Below are 19,961 nucleotides of genomic sequence, written 5' to 3'. Positions count from 1 at the left end.
AGAGAAACAAACAGAGACAGAGAGGGTGGGAGAGGGTTGTGGTTGATTAATGCACATTGAAGCGGTTATTGAATTTACAGAGAAAATTTCCAGCGCCAAGAACTCAAACAGTCACCAGGGGATTGGGGCCATTCAGGGAACAAGTGGCACCATCCATACACCAAGACGAGAGACGCTGAAAAGATCCAGATCTCATCGGGACTCTTTCTAACCAACAGACCTGTCTTTTATGAACTAGTCACATGCTTCCTTAGTATTCTTTTTAAAGTTTATAGGCTACTAAAGCACTGGGAGTAAGTACTGAATGAAGCAATTACAGAGAATCTTGTAGCCAGAATGCTACATTAGCATTTAAAGATCAGTATACCATGAGCAGATTCATTTGAAGACATCATTTTGACTGTAAACAAACAGGACCGTTGCTGAAATTGTAAGGCTGAAGTTACTATCTCTAAATTAAGCGATTGCTTTTGTGTGTGTGTGTGTGTGTGTGCGTGTGCATGAATGCAGGCGTCCGTGAGTGAGTGAGAGAGTGAGTGCTGTGTCTGTCCACCCCTAATCTTTCATTCAGGGGTGGCTGCATGCTCAAGGACCTCTCATGGCTGCAGTGACATAACACGGTCTATTATGCACACAATTTTATTTGCCAAATCATAATACAATACACACGCTGAATTACAGTTAAATCGAACTGAACCATCATCTGCTGAAAGGAGAGTGGTGGTAACATGAGGTTTGAAGAAACAGTGAGAACAGGAGCATGTGAATGGAGAAAATGGAGGCGGAGGATCGCTCCTTAACACCAATATCTTTACCACTGATGAGCTCTTATGCAGTTGTGGGTTGTGTTCAGTCAATCCCACAATACAGCAGTGGTCATTGCAGACACACCTGGTGGACATCTGCGCTCTACTATGTGTGTTCTGTTTCTATTTTTTTCTTATTGTCAACAAATCTTGTGTCATTCAAACAGAAGAAAAAGAGCATTTATTAGGGACTATTTCCAGCAGAGGATTAATTATTGAATTTAGTGTTTTAGTGAGTATTTTAGTACTTATTTTATTTTATTACTTTATTTTATTTTAGTATAAGTGTAGGAGTTTACTCAAAATAAACTGCCGTGAACACGTTAAATAAGTATCGTCACAAAGTGCAACGGTGTCGTTAACTGTTGTGTTTTTAATAGTCTTTGGACAACAATGGAGCTCTATGGCACAGAGGAATATAATATATCAGCCTTTGGATTCAAAGACGATACTCTGTGCAGTGATTCACAAAAATAGCCACACGAGTCCCAGCAGTCTGTCAGTTTATGGCTACGCTGAGTTTTAATGTGACTCGGCATTACTGTCAATATTTTAAAGGTACATCAAAGAGTAAAATGAAAAGACACAACAGGTTGAGAAATGATTCCTTATTGAATTCAGATTGATGATTCAATGTCAAAGACCACAGTGAATATTGCAGAGGTTGAAGCTTTGGCAGCATTTATGTCTATATTTATGACACAGTACGTGAATTATTGAGAATGAAAAAAAGCATCTGTGAGACAGGTCAGCCACCGGTACAGGAACACTTGAAATATTAAGGAGAACAGTGATTGGTCGTAAATCCAACAGAATTTCCCACAGTACTCAGTCCTGCAGTTCAAACCCGATCAAACGTTAAAGGAGGCAGGAGGGCAGCAGGGTGGCGAACTGTACCCGTACCTCTGACCTCCCAGTGGGGGGAGGAGAGGAGAGAGACATCCTCCCTCTGGGAACAATGCAACAGTTTTGTTCAGAAGGAATATCCTTGAAAAGTGCTAAATTGCTGCGGGATATCTAATAATAAAGTGTGACAGGAGTATATGAGCTCCAGCTAAAGGTGTTATGTATTACAATTCGGAAATAGAAAGTGATATCTTTAGAAATTATATCCCTTGTCTGACATATTGTAAATGCTAGTGTTTGTCCAAATGAACAAAAAGCTGTTATTATTTACCATTTTGGTTTGGTAAAAGCGGGTATACATACATATATATCTATATCTATAGATATAGATATATATATAATTAATTTTTTTCATCAGTCCCTGTATGAAACTCGGACTCAAACGGTGTGTCACAATTCCACACTAAAAACGTATTGCATACAGCCATAGCATAACATGCATATCGTTTGTTTTAGAAATAGAGCACAATCTTCATGTTTTGGATCATAAAGCAGATCTGAGCCACATGTTAAAGGATAAGACCGTTTATATTTAATATTTTTCTTAATCTCATCAAATCAGAGACTAGCTGTCCCGGGTCTGCTGGCGCTCTGAACACAGAGTCGTATGGACCTGTGGCTGCGTTGGGATAACAGAGCAGCATGACTGAAGCCTCAGCAGTGCGGGGCGGCTGGCGTTTCTCAGCCCTAGCAGCAGCTAATACTTGAAGACGAATTAAAGGCGTAGCGTGCAGCGGCCTCTGATTGTGAACGCTGGTCTGAAGTCAGTACATCAGAGAACCGTGGTGACAGCGAGTGTGTCTGTTGACTTAAATGAGTCATCTGATATGAATCATTTCCGGAAAGATATGCGACTGATTTATCCACTTCTTTAATCTTATAGTCATCGTGTGATTAGAGACCTGGATGTGATTGGAACTGGGATTTAGGATATCAATACTGGAACGATCAAAGTTTGAGGACGGTGTACCATGTTGGCATGCTTTACATTTACTTTTTGACATAACACGGTCTATTATGCACACAATTTTATTTGCCAAATCATAATACAATACACAAAATACCACCATTATAATAGCTTGGGTTACTTCAGGAACATTTTTGTGAGTTGGGCACAAGAAAAGGCTGATTTGGAGCTGAAATACAGTTAAATCTAACTGAACCATCATCTGCTGAAAGGAGAGTGGTGGTAACATGAGGTTTGAAGAAACAGTGAGAACAGGAGCATGTGAATGGAGAAAATGGAGGCGGAGGATCGCTCCTTAACACAAATATCTTTACCACTGATGAGCTCTTATGCAAAGCAGTTTAAATGAGTTGCTCCCGTGGAGTTTATCTGCAGGCTTCAGAAAGCCACATGTAATACTTTTAAGACCTTTCAATGTACTGAGCTAAAAGAAGCAGGTCCTGGCTTCAGCTTAAAGGAAAAATAGACATTTTAGAAAATGCACTTGTCCGCTTTCTTGCCAAGATTTAGTTGAGGCGACTGATATCTCACTCTCATGTCTGCACATTAGATACTAGCTGGGGCCGTCAGTTAGCTTAGTTAAGCATACAGTTTAGCATTTTCTACTGTTGGACATTGACTTTGAGCTTCGTTAAACTGCAGTTTATTTATTGCACGTACAGATGTGAACAAGAAGGTGAAGTATAGCTTTGAAGATTATCGAAGCAGAAAATAAACTGTAATGTTTTAGACAATGGATGAAGTTGCATGCTTCATTTACTTTGAACAAACAACAAAATCATTTGATACAGTGACTATACATTTCTTTTTGGAAAATACCACAATTCATGGCCTGTTTTTCTAACTCTGTATGCCTCAAAAATTACAGAGCAAAATAATCTGCAAACAATCGTTCTTATATCATAATTCTAAATTACAGAATGACCCCTTCGCTGGATGAAATGTACCGTTAGAGTAAGAAAGCGTGTCTCATAAATTCACACTTTGTCTCCATCTTGTCTGAGTCAGCACTGGTGTTGTTTGGGAATTATGGATAATTCAAAGAGCAGGCCCATCTGAGCGAGAGCTGCTGTAGAGTGCATGACCTGCTGATACGGTAATATCCATATTTATAGCCTCTTGATTTATTTTTCATAAGGGTCTTCAGAGCGTCCCGAATCTCTCTGTGAACTCCACTTTCTCCTCTCACCTCCCAACTGTCTGTTCCGTTTATCTACAACTTATCAGAGCATCCATTAAATATTCAAGTCATATCCAGAAGTTCTTAACTCGTTAACCACACAGTATGAATTTGCGCTCCCCACTGACATCTTTTCTTTCCTGAGTCGTCCCTTTTCTTAGCTTCCTCTCTTTACTCAGTACCCCCCCCATCTGTTTCTTTTGTGCGTCTTAGCTGACTTATTTTTAAATGCTGACTTGTCACCTCTCCTTTGTGTTTTCCCACACATTGCTTTTTATTAATCTGTTTTGTATTGGTCTGTTCTGCTCTTGATTTTGGAGAGAATCATCTTTGCCTGTTTGGCAAGATGTTTCAAAGTGTTACAGGAAGTGTTACATACAATTTGGCTGAAATGTGACGCTCGACACAAGGATTAGTGAGCTATAGACCCACATCTTTTTAGCCACTGCGATGTCGGTCGCTTGGTCCACAACACTTTGGTCCAGGCTGTAATATCTCAACATCTATTGGATGGATTGCGTTGTTCTGGCGTGATAGGGAGGAATCCTAATCATTTTAGTGATGCTTTGAGTTTTCACCTATACAGTGAAATATCTCAACATATCTTTTACAGTAGAAGGATTTGTACAAAATTGGACGTTGACGATCCACAGAGGAATTTTTGTGAATTCTGTTAACAGTTATTAAATGGACTGCCATGATAATTTGGTTCAGACATTCATGTCACTCTCAGAATGAATATTATGAATTGTTATAATTTTGGTGATCCTTTAGCTTTTCATCTGCAATACCTGCAAAACTAATGTCATTCCCAACAGCCTCAGCTGTACTTTGTGTTCAGTGATATTTTGCAAATTGTAGCATGCTAACATGCTAAGCTAAGATGGTGACTACAGTACACATTATACCTGCTAAACATCAGCATGGTAGCATTGTCATTGTAAGCATGTTAGCCGGCTGTGGTTAGCATTTAGCTTAAACAGGCCGATCTACTTCAAGTGCTAGAGACAATAGGAGATGGAGGAACAGTTTTTATTTAGTTATTTAATTAGTTTAAGCGGGGGGGGGGGGGGGGGGGGTCTGAACAGATGAGTCTTCGGTCTGCGACAGACGAGGTGTAGAGTTTCTGCTGTCCTAATGTCAAGGGAGAGTTCAGGACAGCAAACAGCTGAGACCTTGAGGGAGTAGCAAGTGCAGCCTCACAGAACTGCTGCTGTGGCTGTAGCCTCTTAATCTTGGAGGAATACATGTGCTAGTGGGGGAAGTCTACGATATCTAGGTCAGCCGTTGAACATCATTGCATTTGTGTGATATTTTCTTAGAAGATCCAACCCGGGAGACAAACGATAATTCGGAGGCCTGTAGCTTTGCAAGAGGGAAAATAGTTGTGTGTCTGCGTGGGTTTGTGCTCTGTGCTGAGTGCTTTCTACGTAATTTTGTGTTTCATTTAGATAAACGGCAGCAGCGCAAAGATGCTGCATACCATGATGAAAAACCAAGGAAATGGCATATCTGACAGATTTGTGCTTTTGAGAAGAAAAAAAAACACCTCTATTAAAAACATCCTTTCTTAGAAACTGAGGCATCCTTGTGTTCCTTTGGCCTTTCCTTTTCCTGATTCCCTTCCTTCATTTCCATTATCTCTCTGTTATTACTCTGTAATCTGCCCATCTATCCTACTCAACTCTTACATTTTCTTTTTATTGTATTCCATATACCACAGCTTCTTTTAATGCTCCTCTCCCCGTTTCTGACGTGCCTCCGGAGGATCAGAAGACTGACAAGATTCAGCGTATGTGATGGATTTACCTACTTCACAAGACAGAAATCATAGTCGGCCAGCCGCTCATTGCTCACGAGTGTCCAATACGAATAAAATTGCTAATTTAGCTCAACGACTGCAGTTTTAAAGTATCTCTGTATCTCTTATGCAGCATATGATCTTCTTATGATCCCGTGTGGCGATGTGACTCACCGAGGCGTCTTTGTGCAGAGACAAGGGATGATTGCTTTGACAGAGGACTGAAAAGGAGAGGAGGTGATGGGCAATCACGTTTGAATCGTTCATCTGGTGGAGAATGGAAGGTCAGGGTGGGATGGATGGAGCCGTTGGAAGAAGGGTGAAATTATGTTAAGGTGAAGAGGAGCATGACCTTGTAAAAGTAATCTGTGTTTAGATGCAGAAGAGGAAGTTTACTGAGGAACAGTAAGCTCAAGAAGTGATGATACACACGATAAGAGGGTGGGATGAAGGGACTGTGAAAGGTGGAAGGTAAAATATTTGTATGTTTTAAATGTCATTCTGTTTTATTTTTTTTGAGTTTAGTAATAAAGCTAGATTATAAACCCTTTTCTCCTGGTTTCAGGAACATATTGTTCCTACAGATGGCACAACAGCCTGGAAGCACAATCTGGGATTAATCGCTGAAGTGTACCTTCAATAAATGCAAATAACAAAAAAAGAAACTGACACACATGGCCGCTTGAGCATTTAGTTAGATCCATTAAGGTGCACACAATTTATAAGAGGCAGTTTTTCGAGGAAATACTTTCTGCTTCTGAAACGCTGATTTGTGTTGCTATAGTGACAAAAGGTAAAGCTATTTCAAAGAAAAAAGAAGATAACAAATGAGCACAACAAACAACCATTCCATAAACAGTGAACAGAGAGCAAGCTGTGGCTTTGTGCTTATTAATCCTGAACCTGACATTCACTGGGCTGCTAATGCGCGCTCGCAAGTCCACTCTTCAAATGAGACATTTAAGGTGTGGTGGTTGCTTCTTCACCCGCAATATCTTCTTTTGATGTTTCATCTCATTCTCATTTTTATAGAAGTTGAAATTGAATGAATAATGAACAACAAAATCACTTTTCTCCTGTGGAGCTCAATGGTGGCTTTACAATCTTGAAATTGTGGTACCTTTCTGTGTCATTTTTATGAAGATTATTTGATGGGCATTTTTTGATTGGATGGTAAATTGTGTAGAGGCCGACAGGATATGAGGAGAGAGAGAGGGAAACCGAGGATGTGTTATGTAGTATTAGCCTGGAGCTCAGTGTACTCCATCAGAACTCCAGCAAAAGCTTACTGCAGAGGACCACTCAACCTGGTTTTTAAAGAACATTTGCAAAACCACATGTGCACTGCGTCAGACAATTGACAAAGTGTAGATCCAATGTTTGGTTCCCATTGAAATGATTCAGCTAGTTGTCCTGTTGAAGATGATGTCACGGCAGTTTCAAGCACTGCCGCTACGGCGATCAGCGGAGAACCCGGCCTACACTTTGGGGGTTCTATCTGCAGTGCGGCAGCTGTTGCGGAAACTATGGTTGTGGATCACATGTAAAAGCAATCTTTAATTGCCTCAAAGTGTTTTAAGGGCTGGTTTTCTGTAAGGCCGTGTTCAGAGTAACTAAGCTTTCCTAGTTTAAAGTCTATTATTTTTTTACTGGTTCCTCTTATTCATTTTCCTGTTTTTTAATATTGCCTGTTCCTCGTCGTCTTGCTTTCATGCGTGACCCTTTATGGGTGGTTATGGGATTTCTTTGACATGCCTTTAAAGGCAAACCACAACTTGAAACTGCTCTCTCTCTCTCTCAGTGAATGTAAGTAATCTGTTATGAAAAACTTTCTGTGTCGGTGCCCATGACAACTGGACAATTTTGTCTCGGCTCTCACTGCTTGCTGCTAATGGGGAGCCATAAGTGGCCCGACTGCTGTGGATAAATGTGCAATAGGTGATTATTACGCTGGTCTCCTGCAGGCAGAAGAAGATCGGATTGTTAACTTCTTGTGATACAGATCTGGGGCCGGATGTATTTCACTGACTTTTAGTCATTCTAGGCACACATGGTTCTAGGGAAGACAATGTTGGTCGGTTGGTCCACTATTTTGGCCCAGACTAAACTTTGGTTATCCCTTGATTTCCACCACGAGGTTCAGCATTTTACAGACACAGGTTCCCCTCAGGAACACTTGACATGCTTATAACCAAAATCCTTCAAACTAGCAAGTTAGCAAGCTAACAGGCAAAACAAAGATGGTGAACATGATAAGCATCATTGCTGCCAAACATCAACCTCTTGGCATCGTCATTGTGAGCATGGCAGCATGCTGACGTTAGCACGTATCTCGAAAACTGCTGTGCCTAAGTAGCTTCACAAAACCGCTCATTTTACAGTTTCTTTAAATTTGATCCTTTATTTTAAAGCACAACTCTGTTTTGATAACGGTGCCATACACTACATTATTGATTATCCTTCCGACATGCAGACCACAGGTACATGTGATGAATTAAAGATACGTGCGCTAGAAATACCCACAGCCGAACAGTAATGGTCGCTTGTAATAAAGGTTGCTCTGGCATTGTTGCAGAACCTTGCTGGTGTGGCACAAAACTGCACTTCTTTGCCGTTTCCTTATTCATTAGACATGAGTGATGATGTGCAGATTTTAATTTTGTGCTTGTCTTGATATATTTATGGCTGACAGCGGTAGTGGCAATGAGGCTTGTGCCCAGTTCCTCAATGATTGAGATCTACAAAACTAAGTCATGCATAAACAGCTCGACAATTCTAGTGGCTAGGTTGCGTATGCATATTTCTGACTTTGTGCTGGTGTTCATTTTTCAAGTATAAAGAGACCACATCGAATATATTTTTCCTTGATCCATTTGTCAGTTGTTCTGGTGTAAATGTACTGTAACTTTTTACTTAAACTTTATTACAACCAGTATATATATATATATATATATATATATATATATATATATATATATATATTATAAATACATGACATTTGACCTCTGCATACAACCCATCCTAAGCATTAGGAACAATGGGCTGCTATGAAGTGCCCAGGGAGAGACTTGGGGATCAATCTACAATCAATGTAGATCAACCGTTTAAACCACTCTCCAACATATATGACAGACACCCCTGAGTTCTTTATAGTGCAGGTACTTTTCTCATCTCAAGTATCTTCTTTGTATTACAGCGGGTTTTGTGATGTGAAAACAGTGAATCTGTATTTTATCTACTATACAGGTCGCTCACGGCTCTTCTTCCGCAGGCATTCAGATAACATGTAAGATAACATTTTGGCTGTATTCATGGCACTCTCACACTCTTATCTGTACTTCACTGCAGGCACACAGGTGTGTGTGTGTGTGTGTGTGATAGCGGTCTCGGATGAAACAATATTGGAAAACGGTGTCAAATAGTTGGGCTTCTGTTAGTGAAAATGTTCAGATTTATGATTCAATTCTAAAAAAGCCTGAAAAGAAAAAGCCCACGCCTTACCCATGGCTTTTCTTGTGATTCATTGTTCGTTATCACGGAGGATATCACACAGCCTAAATATGCAGTATGTTTCTAGGACAGCTGATATGCTATTTTCTCTGTGGGTGTTAGATATTGGATGATATGACTCTATTAATTCTTCCACAGACTACTCAGTTTCTATAAACTGATCAGGTCTAGACAACGAAATAAAACAAGCACCTTTCCTGGGAAATCATTCAAAAAGATCGGCGCCCATGGGACAGGCACTGAGACCTGGATTATTTTTGGACGCCGCTGGTCGTGCGGAAGTGCTGTCCCATGTTAATTACATCACAAAGTCATGTCTCAGCCTTGTAACACTCATCCTGAGCTACTGCTGCAGTGCTTGTTGGGCAGCAGTGAGTGATGCTGCACCTGGGGCTGTGTGTTGCAATGTAACGTACAATGCTTGTTCCTTTAGTGTCTACTTACTGCGCTGGTAGTACCATCTGTGTCTGTTAGCCTCTGGTGCAGATCAAACCAGACTGTCTGCAAGGAGAAGCACAGCAACAACAAAAGCAGCAACGTGTCAATCAACGAGACCAACGACAGCAACTACTACAGCCAAAGCTCGAAGCAGACATTAGTCATTCACGACGAGAGGCATTAGTGGACACGGGATACGAGAGCAGAAACAGGCATGAAAGAAGGCCGCCGTGTCTGATTAAGATGAAAATGAAGTTCAGCAGGCATTATGGGAGGAGGGTGCGGAGAGGAGGTGAATGCATGCCAATAAGAGAAGCCCGAGATGAAACAGAATGATTTACGTCACCATGAAAGATCTACACGTACAAGAACACTGAAATGCCAAATCTAACTGAACATCATAATGTAGGAACTATAGCCGATGGGGATTAATCCACCTTTCATGAGTCTGTTTGCAAAATAAAGGGATGTGGTAATGTCATCGAGAACTTAATTGTCTTTTGCTAAGCCTTAGCTACGGTCGCTGTGCCCGTCGAGCTTAGCTTATGCTAAAACTCACTCAGGTTGAAAACGCTTTCTCTTTTTCTTCCAGCAGATACATTTTAAAACAAGAGGACTGTGGAATGGTCTTCAGTATGCACAGGAGGGCTTGATTAAATGCTGAAAGGTTGAGTTAAATGTTACGGTACATGTACCAGGTAAGAAAGTCAATGTGTGCAGCTTATGTTGGAGCAGATAAACAACATATAATCCATTCCTTACACTATTGCATTTGTTTTTGGAAAGGCTAAAATAGAACAACTCCTGAGATAATGAGGTTTTTTTTTCTCATTAGACCCCCATACTTCGGGGGAGATGTTTTAGTGAACTGTCAATTGTTCACATTCAAGACTTAAGTGAAGGGGACACAATTAATAGTTAAGTTCAAACACGCTCTTCACACAAGACGTCGGTAAAGCCAGGTGAGCTGATGGAACAGTGTGTTTTTGTGTCCGTTTGTGAGGACTGAAGGTGACGAGACATTGATTTCTAGTTGTCTCCTCCACGCTCCATGTCTGTGAGTCAGGGTTATATAAACCTGTTCTAATAAATCACGGTAGGCGCTGCAGGTGTCTGTCACCGAGGTGACTGATTAGAGTCACTGTTGCCACTGTGAATGAAGAGGGACTGCATTGCTGGCAGGGTAACTGAGAATATTACCGAACGCAGCAGGGAGAGTTGAATGCGAACGCTTCGGACACAGTGGGCAAGGGAAACACACACACACACACACACACACACACACACACACACACACACACACACACACACACACACACACACACTTATTGTCAAAGCTACCGGAAACACACTGAGTTCTAGAATGAAAGATTTTAGCTCAATGTGACACAGCCTGGTCACAGCTGGACTGGAACGGAAGGTGCTGTGTGCACAACCTACGCTTAAACCATTTTTGGGGAAACAGAGTTTGCCCAATAGAAATTGACATTAATCAATTTAAATAACAATGGCTGCATCCTTTTAAACCTGCATTCACTGATTGGGGACAAGCTTTGAACACCACATTGACATATTATGGCTTCATACAATTGTCATGGCTAATATTTTAGTATAAATGTGCTTATTTATCCATCCGGCAGGAACGAAGCAACATTAGCATTCACTGAAGGTGTGTTTCTCTCCCCCTGATGACAATAAAAGTTCAGTACTCACTCTTATTTTTGCTCTGTTTTTATCGCACCCACTCATGAGAGTGAAGCTGCTGAATGCTCCACCATGTTTGCTAGCTCGTTGCTAACGTTGTCGGCCCTTTGGTGCTACGCGGGAGGAAGAAGTCTGTCACGAGAGCTTCTTTAGCTGCCTGGCACGGCTGGAAATGGCGCTGATGTGAGGGAATCCCGTGAACTTAGTGGCCTTAGTGACTATATATCTTAAATATGCAAACTTAAGTGCCCTACATGAAGGAAGGATCTTAAAAAACTGAAAAAAAGATTTGTGTTTGATTCTTTCTACTGATTTTGGTTTCGCTCTTGACGATCACTGACTGGAGAAGTTAATTTCTTATTTTTGTATATTCCAGTGGTCTTCGCTGAATACTAAACGCTAGGAATCTGCAGATCAAGTTTTTTTTTGTGTCCGGATGCGAGTCCTTTAAAATGTGTCAATACAGGTGATACTTTTCTTTACCTCAGTGTTGATTAAACATCTCTGACACACTGAAATAACAAGTAAAGCCTTCTAAACGAGGCACGATGTATATTTCTCGAGCTCCTTGATCCAAATACTGAAGGCCCCGATTCAAAACTATAAAGCTAATAAGTTTAAATCATTATGATATGGATGAAAGTTTCACTGAAAGGATGTCACTCCAGGCGTCGTTCTCCACCCTAACTGTTGGAGTTAGGGTGTTGACTACAGAAACAGTCTGATCTTGGAGCGATGAGTGACCTCATAAATCTTTAGCAGACTGCAGACACACAAACCAACAACAGCCACGTTCAATTTTGGCCTGCCATTCAGGTCCTTTCTAAATTATTTTGTAATTTGCATTAATTAGCATCAGCTGATAAGACCTTCTGCTGCCGGCGACGTTTGTCACTTTAACCTGTGAAAGCGTCGGCCAGCGCCAGCTAAAAAGAGAAGCTGCCATCCGAATGATTTGTACGCCGCTCTGTGTGAATAAGAGCAAAGATACCTCTACTCACTACAAAAAACAAAAAACAGTCCAAAAGCTTCAAGGTTTGCCATTACAGCACTGTGTAGTTAAAGTCATCAAAGATTCTTTTGCTGAAAAAAAGGAGAAGAAAGCCGTCTCACTTTGCTTGTCAGTATTCAGACTCAGCATCAGCAACACCCCGGCGTGTAGCTACAATCAAGTTCTATCATCCTGAGAGAGATTTTTCCAGGTGAGAAACACATTTTGTCATCTGTGGCACGCAGAGAGCAATGAAGAGTGATATTTGGTAACCAAGAGAACAAACAAAACTCTCAGGGGAGCGGGGAGGGAGACGGCGGGGGAATCTAAAAAGTCAGACCAAAAGCAACAGAGGCAACACGAATTTACCACTTTGAGGACAGTTTGCAGACAACAGGATTTGCAGTGCGCTATCACAGAGCAGCAGTACCAACACAGGGCACTGACTATTTTCATCTCGCCAGGCACCGCATCCCTCACAGCGTGCAGCCGTCTTATTATTCAGTTCAGTAAACAATTCATGATTCACCCTGACGCAGTGTGATAATATCATTTCCTCGTCCAGACTCCCCTACAGTCTTAATACTGAGATCCACGCCGGTAATACCGGGCCAAACAGAGAGACAAAGACAAAGCCACGTTCAATACGCCTCCTCAAAGCCATATTTTGCTTTGCTATGATTCCTGCGGTATATTGTCTGGCCTTCTGAAAATGTAATCCAGTGGAGAAATGTCTATTCATTTGCTTTTCTTTAGCTCTGATTATTCTGAAAGAAAAAAAAAAAACACACTCTCCAACATAAAAGTTTGGTGACCTATTTTCTTTATGATGTGAAGTGTTTTTGTGCAATGCTGCGTTGTCACTGGAAGGGTAATTTTGGGAGTAATTTCTTTTTTTTTTAACAAAGAAAATGTGGAAAATCATCTAAAAAATGCAGCAGCCATGCAAGACCTCAAAATACAAGCGTGACAGGATGATGTTATAAGAAGAGCCATGTTGCATCACTTTATTTTCCTTCTTGGATGCTTTTTGTTTGAAGAAATTAAAATAAAAAATAAATTCTCAGCAGAATGGTGGTAGACTTGGAAAAAAACATTTCATTCTGAGCATTAACTGAAATGTTATCTTTAAAAATGCTTTTAATCTACACCCAAGAGATGTGGGGGATATTTCCCCTCTGGTCAATAACAGTCGTATTGTAATCTCTCAGTCATGCTTTACGTTTCACAATATAATGTCCAACATTAGTCTTTATGTGACAGGAGTGAGGGAGTGCGTAAGGAGTGCGTCTGACTCAAGGCTCACACAACTATCTTAATCTTTCTACTTTTACGTTTTTGAAAGACGCAGAACTATAATTTGAGCTTGATTAAAATAATCTTAGCTTAGCATAACGACTAGAAACAGCTAGCCTGGCTCAGTATGAAAATAAAACTATCCACCTACCAGCACATCTCAAGCTCACTAATTAATACAATAATACTGAGGAAAAAAAAACGTAGGAGAAAAACCAGGGATGCAGATGTCGGAGTGATTTTTGGGAGCAGAGTTGCCAGGGAAACCGAGACATCACACTTGTTAGTGGATGGACATCTCAGACTGCAAGGTCAGACCCCAACAGCAAGTGTCCAGGAATTAATCACATCCCCTTTGCCTACTGTAAATCTGGTGTACTGAACTTGAAACCGGAGCAGGGTTTGTGACCATCCCTCTCCATCACGACTTTAGAAGTTAGTGAGTTTGCATTTGGCTCCTTTATTGTTCACGTTCTGATGATGTCACAGGGTGAAAAGCAAGTCAGTTGTTCTCTGACATCTGATCATCTTTCCTTGGACCCGAAAGTGCAACACCGTTCCCCAGCGTTTATTTATCATTTCAAAAACATATGCTGAGTATTTTATGGCTACGGCGATAAAGGTGCACCCTTCTTTCTGGGCTTTGCATTATGTTTTGTTCCTCTGCAACAGAAATAAAGTGCATTGTAATAATAATTATTAAAGACTTCATATATTAAGATTCATTTATATGGAATATTGGGACTTTTAACTCTGTTGTATCCATTTTTGCTGTCTTGTTATCCAACAATAAAACAGGGTTATTAATCCTTACCGTAATTATTACGAAGGTGTTCAATTAATGTCAAAATACTTACAGTGTTATTTATTTGTGAATCCATCTCAAACACAAAGTACGAGTTACCCCTTTATTCCCTTGTTTGTCCCGCTATAGGTACTATAAGCATCTTATTGTTACCAAATAATTACAATGTAACTTGTGTGCTGTAATCTAAAGCTTTCATTTTACTCGTATACATCCTCGTTTCATTGTTAGTCATTGCTAAAGGCCTACAATCGTTTTCTGGTCATTTGGGACAATGTTGGGAGCTGACCTGACTGTAACTAACCTGTCACTTTGGATTTGACTCGTTGATGAGATGGGGGTAAAAAATGGAGAAATTAAAGCAATGTCACTGTCATCTCTCCTTTTCCCTTTTCTGCAATTTATTACTGGCTAGTTCTCCACCATATATATATATATATATATATATATATATATATATATAAAAAAAACAACTTAAATAAATAATTCCTGTGGAGATCCTGTCTTCATTCCTGTCTAAACAGGTAAAAATCAGACTTGACTGTGTTTAGTCATCCGTGAGAAGAAAGTGCCTTTGTGCCACAGTCACTGTGAGTAGAGTAATGGGCTCTCAGGAGGGCTTCAGGGTCACAGGTGATTATTGAACAACTCTTTAGTGGTTTCAATCACTTCTTCTACAATAGAGGTCGCTCGACTGAGTGAAGCACTTCTGCTTAAACCTGAACCATTTGTTAGAAGAATATCAAATTAGCATCCAGAGCCAAAGGGCTAAAGGTCGATTACATAGTATATAAAACCTAATCAAACATTAGTCCCTCCCTTCTTTTTTATTCTTCTTCTCATATTGCCCCCCCTCTCTCTCCCGCCCTCCCTCCCTCGCCCCCGGCAGTACATTGTGTTTAGTTATTCTTAGCTCTTTCTGCTGTAGTGGCCCCCGCTCTCCCGAAGAAGTCTGCTGGGGCTCCATTAGCCTTAACATGTTTCAGGACTCGACGGGACGCAGGCAATGCAGGGGGACGGACAGACAAATAGGGGAGGGGGAGGATGAGAGGAGGAAGAGGGGAGTGATGAGGGGATAGATGTAAAAATGGTGGAAGGGAGGGAGGAGGATGAGGAGGCACATGGGGCGAGAGCTGCTACAAAGAGGGTGAAGTATGGAAAAAGACAACTGCAATAGTTTGGACAAAAGGCCCTTTAATTGCCTCCTCTGACTCTTTCTTCATCCACTCCCTACCTCCACCCCTTTCCTCTCCATCATGTGTTGTTAGTTAACTCCTTATCCAACCCCCTGCTTCTTTCCTCTCCTACATGTTATCATTTGTGCTGTCCTCTGCAGACCTTTAAATTCAGTATGATGCCGTGGCATTGCCCAATGTAACATCTCCGATATACAAAATCCTCAACATGCTGACAACTTGGTAAAAAAAGATCAGCGTGAGGACGAGATCACTGGCTTGTGCTGTTTGTAGTTGACAGAGCAGTGGTGGCAGCCTAAAGGATGAGTACAGCTACAAATAAAAGGAGAAAACCAAAAGTGCAACAGAGTCTTGTTTGTCTTGGGTTTGGTCGAATTCAATTTGTTATCAGAATTGATGTAATTTATTCTCTGCAGAACATCTAATCCTTTTACTGAACCATGTACAATCACATTCTGTAATTTGCAATGTGCAAATGTCAGTGTGCTTGTACCAATCATTTTGTGGGAACAAGAATTGGTCCCCCAGAGTAAAGCATTACATTATTAGGGTTATAGAATATGGCTGTTGGTCCGCTATTTTACTTATTCTCAACAAATTCAACACTAAAGCCCCAAACCAACAATGTATTAGTCTGTCTCTGAATACTTTCCAATGGTATGATGGTATGCTTTTTTTCGGGGGCCTCTAAAAATGTAATAAATCAATCAATCTTGTAAAAAAAAAGGCACTATTGTCTTGCTTGAAGTGTTGAAAGCAGCAGGACAGTGCATGTGTGTCTCCATGGTAATAAAGAGACATGTCTCTTATGTGTGTTTTATTTGTTTTTGGACAACAATGGAGGATCTATGGCACAGAGGCATAAGATGTATCATATCATCTTTGTTTGAGACTTTAATTACGGTTGAGGTTGGGCATGCACTGGTTATGGTTAGGGTAATATCTTCATAAGTGACCGAGTGTGTGCGTCTTCTTACCTTATTCTCCAGTCGTCCAATCAGTTCAGCCAGGCGGTTGATCTGAGCGTCCAGGCCTTCTTTCCTCACCTCTACTGCACCTGCGACACACAAACACACACAATCTAAACACACCGAACGAACGAGTGGGAATACACACTCACTTGCATTGCTAGTATTTCTGGATCGCGACTAGATCTGATGCGGCTTGATTACATTTATTCAAACATGCGGCGTACGTATTGAAATCAAACAAGGTATTAGCCTTTTGGACACGTGGTGGTGCCACACACAAACTGCCCACAATAGAGGATGTAAACGCACAGCTCACCGAGCAGGTACTGCGCAGCACATGAAGAATTATACTACATGATACTACACTATCTTTGCTCTTTCCTCTTCATTGCTCTCTGTACTCATTTCCGTTGTCTCATCATGAATATTTCATGTAAAGTGGGAGTTCCAATGAGGCTGATAAATAGGCAATTATATCTGTTTATCGGAAGGAAGTTGGACTGTTCAAAGACAGTAGAGAAAGGGAGGGATGGGAAGCCAGCTCCTTTGAGGTGCTCTCCTATTCCACTGTGATTTTTAGATGCTACACTAGGGCTTTTTGTAATTAGCTTTTTGGTCTTTTTATCAATATTTCCCGGAAAATGTTTACTTTGTAGCAATAAAGACCGCCGATGAGGCGAGAGAGAGAGGGTGCAAGTCTGTCATTTGCATTGATGCCTTTAAATACTTCATTATGAATAAGTGAGATATATAAGCAGGACAGAATCAAGCTCTGTTGAAACTGTTTTAATTGGTGATACAGATCGGTGCATCTTGTAGCATTGTATGAACGCAACATATTATTATCAATTCATTATGAAGAACTATGATTTCTGTCAACAGACAACGATAAATGTCATCGGGCTTGTTTGAGCGTTAGCGATCTCCAAATTAAAACCACATGGCCTCCTCTCATGAGGACGATGTTGCTACAGATATATGTGTGTGTATGTAAGAGTGTACCACGACTAATGATAAAATAATCAAAGGGCATTGCAGAGGTGTGTGATTTCCCCCTTTGTTTCACACAGCAGTGACGTTTAATAAATAAACCATGCTCTTTAGTGATATTCCTGCGGTCTAACAAGATGAGACGACACTGGTGTTGGTGCGTCTAAAAAAACGGTGACAAGCTGTGATAACACTAAGGAGCTCCTAGAAAACATGTTGTTCACACCTCTCTCTTCACCTTCTTGTCCTCTTATTTTCTCTTTTCTCCCTTTCTCTCTCTCTCCCCCTCCCTCCACTCTCTCCTCAGCTGCCACTCCCCCCCCCCCCCCCCCCCATGGCCCCATCACAGTTAATTGGAGCGTTGGCTGCACACTCTTCATTAAAAGCTTTAACCGCCAGTCAATTAGGAGCTACCTCCCTCCGCCCAAACTACACACACACACACGCTCATCAACTAAACCATATTCCGTAACCATGGAGACAGTTCGAGATAAAAGCCCAGTGGTCATTTCGACAGACTTAGAAAGTTAAGTGTCCCGGTCAATTAAAGAAGTGTGTGAGGAATTACAGCCTTCGAATCGAGCAGCGGGGTGAGGGGGGGGGGGGGGTCTCTCTATAGACTTTCTCCTCAATTAAACCTGATTTGAGTTATTCCACATTCACCCAATTTAACTTTCCATTCAGTGTGTTCAAATGTGCTCACATGAATCATGAAAAAAGGTCGTTCACGATAGAAGTTCACAAATGTTTGTTCTGCCTTGTTTTACTTCTGTTGGTTTTTTTTTGTGTACAATTAGCACAAGTCGCTGGCAGCACCGTCTCATCTCTGCCCCGTCTAAAGGTCCCATTCACAAAAGATATCGCACTCGTCATATAATAACGTGAGAGGTGGGAGTCAGTATGAGCCAGAAACACGCAACTGGGTCGCGCTCGGGTCGGACTCAGGCTCATTTAACTTCTCTCCTTTTAAGAGGTTTTTTTTTTTTATATTTGAGATCTTTTCTGACTTTCGCACCGCAGTGTCAACAATCGGGGCTTCTCCACATTAAGACAGATGTGCGCATTTACACAGTGACTTCTTTGATTATACAAACCTTGTTGTTTGTCTCATGTACTGTCAAAAATGACATTTTTTCATGTATTTTTCCATCTTTGCATGCTGTCACTGCATCCCAAAAAAAGTTTGAGCGGACAGCCCTTTATGAGCTTCAGTTCTGATAAACTCTCTGAAGACGCCAGTAGTTTCTCTGTGTCTGCATGTGGCTATCAGTCCTGTTCTTAGTCAATAGGACTGTTTTTTTTTTAAAACAACAGTCTATAAGGGGACAATTCTGTGCTAAATGTATGCATATTAACTATATTTAAATGCGTGCAAATAGCACAGGAGCACTAAAATTCCATTTGCTTGGCAGATCAGTTTAGGGTACATTTAACCCGTGGCGGTTGTTTTGAGAATAACGACATTTCCAGGGAATCCCATTCAATGCCCAAAACCAAAAATGTAGGGATTCAAGCTGGATGCAAAGTCAGCCACAGATCACCGCAATGCGTGGAGCTAAATAAAACTAAACATCACCGCAATGCGTGGAGCTAAATAAAACTAAACATCACCGCAATGCGTGGAGCTAAATAAAACTAAACATCACCGCAATGCGTGGAGCTAAATAAAACTAAAAATCACCGCAATGCGTGGAGCTAAATAAAACTAAAAATCACCGCAATGCGTGGAGCTAAATAAAACTAAAAAGAGTAGTGAGCCAGCATTTACTGTATGCACCTTGACAAACTGAGGGCTTTCCCTCTGCCCTCCTCACACAGACCCACTCATCCTCTCCAGAAGACCATCTCCAGCTTTATCAGTGCTCAAGACATCCTATCATTGATAGATGCATCATCCCAGTGGTTCAGAATATTTGGTATTTCATGCCGATGGTACTGTAATAATCAATGGTATCCACTACTACAGTGTAAAAACATCTTCAACAACAAACAGTGTGCTGTCTATTATTGGTACTAGTTACCAGCTCCTGTTTTTGACATCCGTCTCAGCAGACTGGACAACATATGGTCGCTCCATTCTCTTCCGTCTCTCCATCTCAGTCACATAACGCCAGGCACAGCTGGACACTGGGTGTGCGCTGGAAATGCGCACCATTGTGTTTTGTGTACTGTTATGAGTTAAGAGTTAAATACTGCAGCGAATACAGTGAAATTACCGAACGTTCAATTAGTGTTCACAGGGAAATCCATGTTTCCCACAAGTAAGGATACACACATTCCTAGCATATAAATGTACATGATCACACACACACACACACACACACACACACACCGAGGCCTGTGCCTGCATCTGTGCCTGAGAGAGCACTGAACAATAACCTGCAGCTCATTTACAATTAA

At 41.1% G+C, this 19,961-nt stretch overlaps 1 protein-coding gene across 2 annotated transcripts in view; it reads right to left on the bottom strand.

Moving 5' to 3' along the window:
- necab2 (N-terminal EF-hand calcium binding protein 2) overlaps positions 1-19,961 on the bottom strand; it is a 108,265-nt gene that overhangs the window by 20,715 nt on the left and 67,589 nt on the right. Inside the window, exons 8-9 of one of the 2 annotated variants that reach the window (XM_068731963.1) lie at positions 16,578-16,657; positions 9,615-9,671 (exon numbers count right to left, since the gene is read on the bottom strand). In XM_068731963.1, coding sequence (XP_068588064.1) covers positions 9,615-9,671; positions 16,578-16,657 — 137 coding nt within the window. The remainder of the gene's footprint in view (positions 1-9,614; positions 9,672-16,577; positions 16,658-19,961) is intronic. The other variant, XM_068731964.1, reaches the window with a different exon arrangement.

Source organism: Cebidichthys violaceus, unplaced genomic scaffold (genome assembly GCF_023349555.1).
Source record: "Cebidichthys violaceus isolate CVI_PGR_0920_01 unplaced genomic scaffold, fCebVio1.0.p SCAF_55, whole genome shotgun sequence".
Taxonomy (NCBI): Eukaryota; Metazoa; Chordata; class Actinopteri; order Perciformes; family Stichaeidae; genus Cebidichthys; species Cebidichthys violaceus.
The sequence above is the reverse complement of the archived record's forward strand: the minus strand, read 5'-3'. Positions and strand labels throughout refer to the sequence as shown.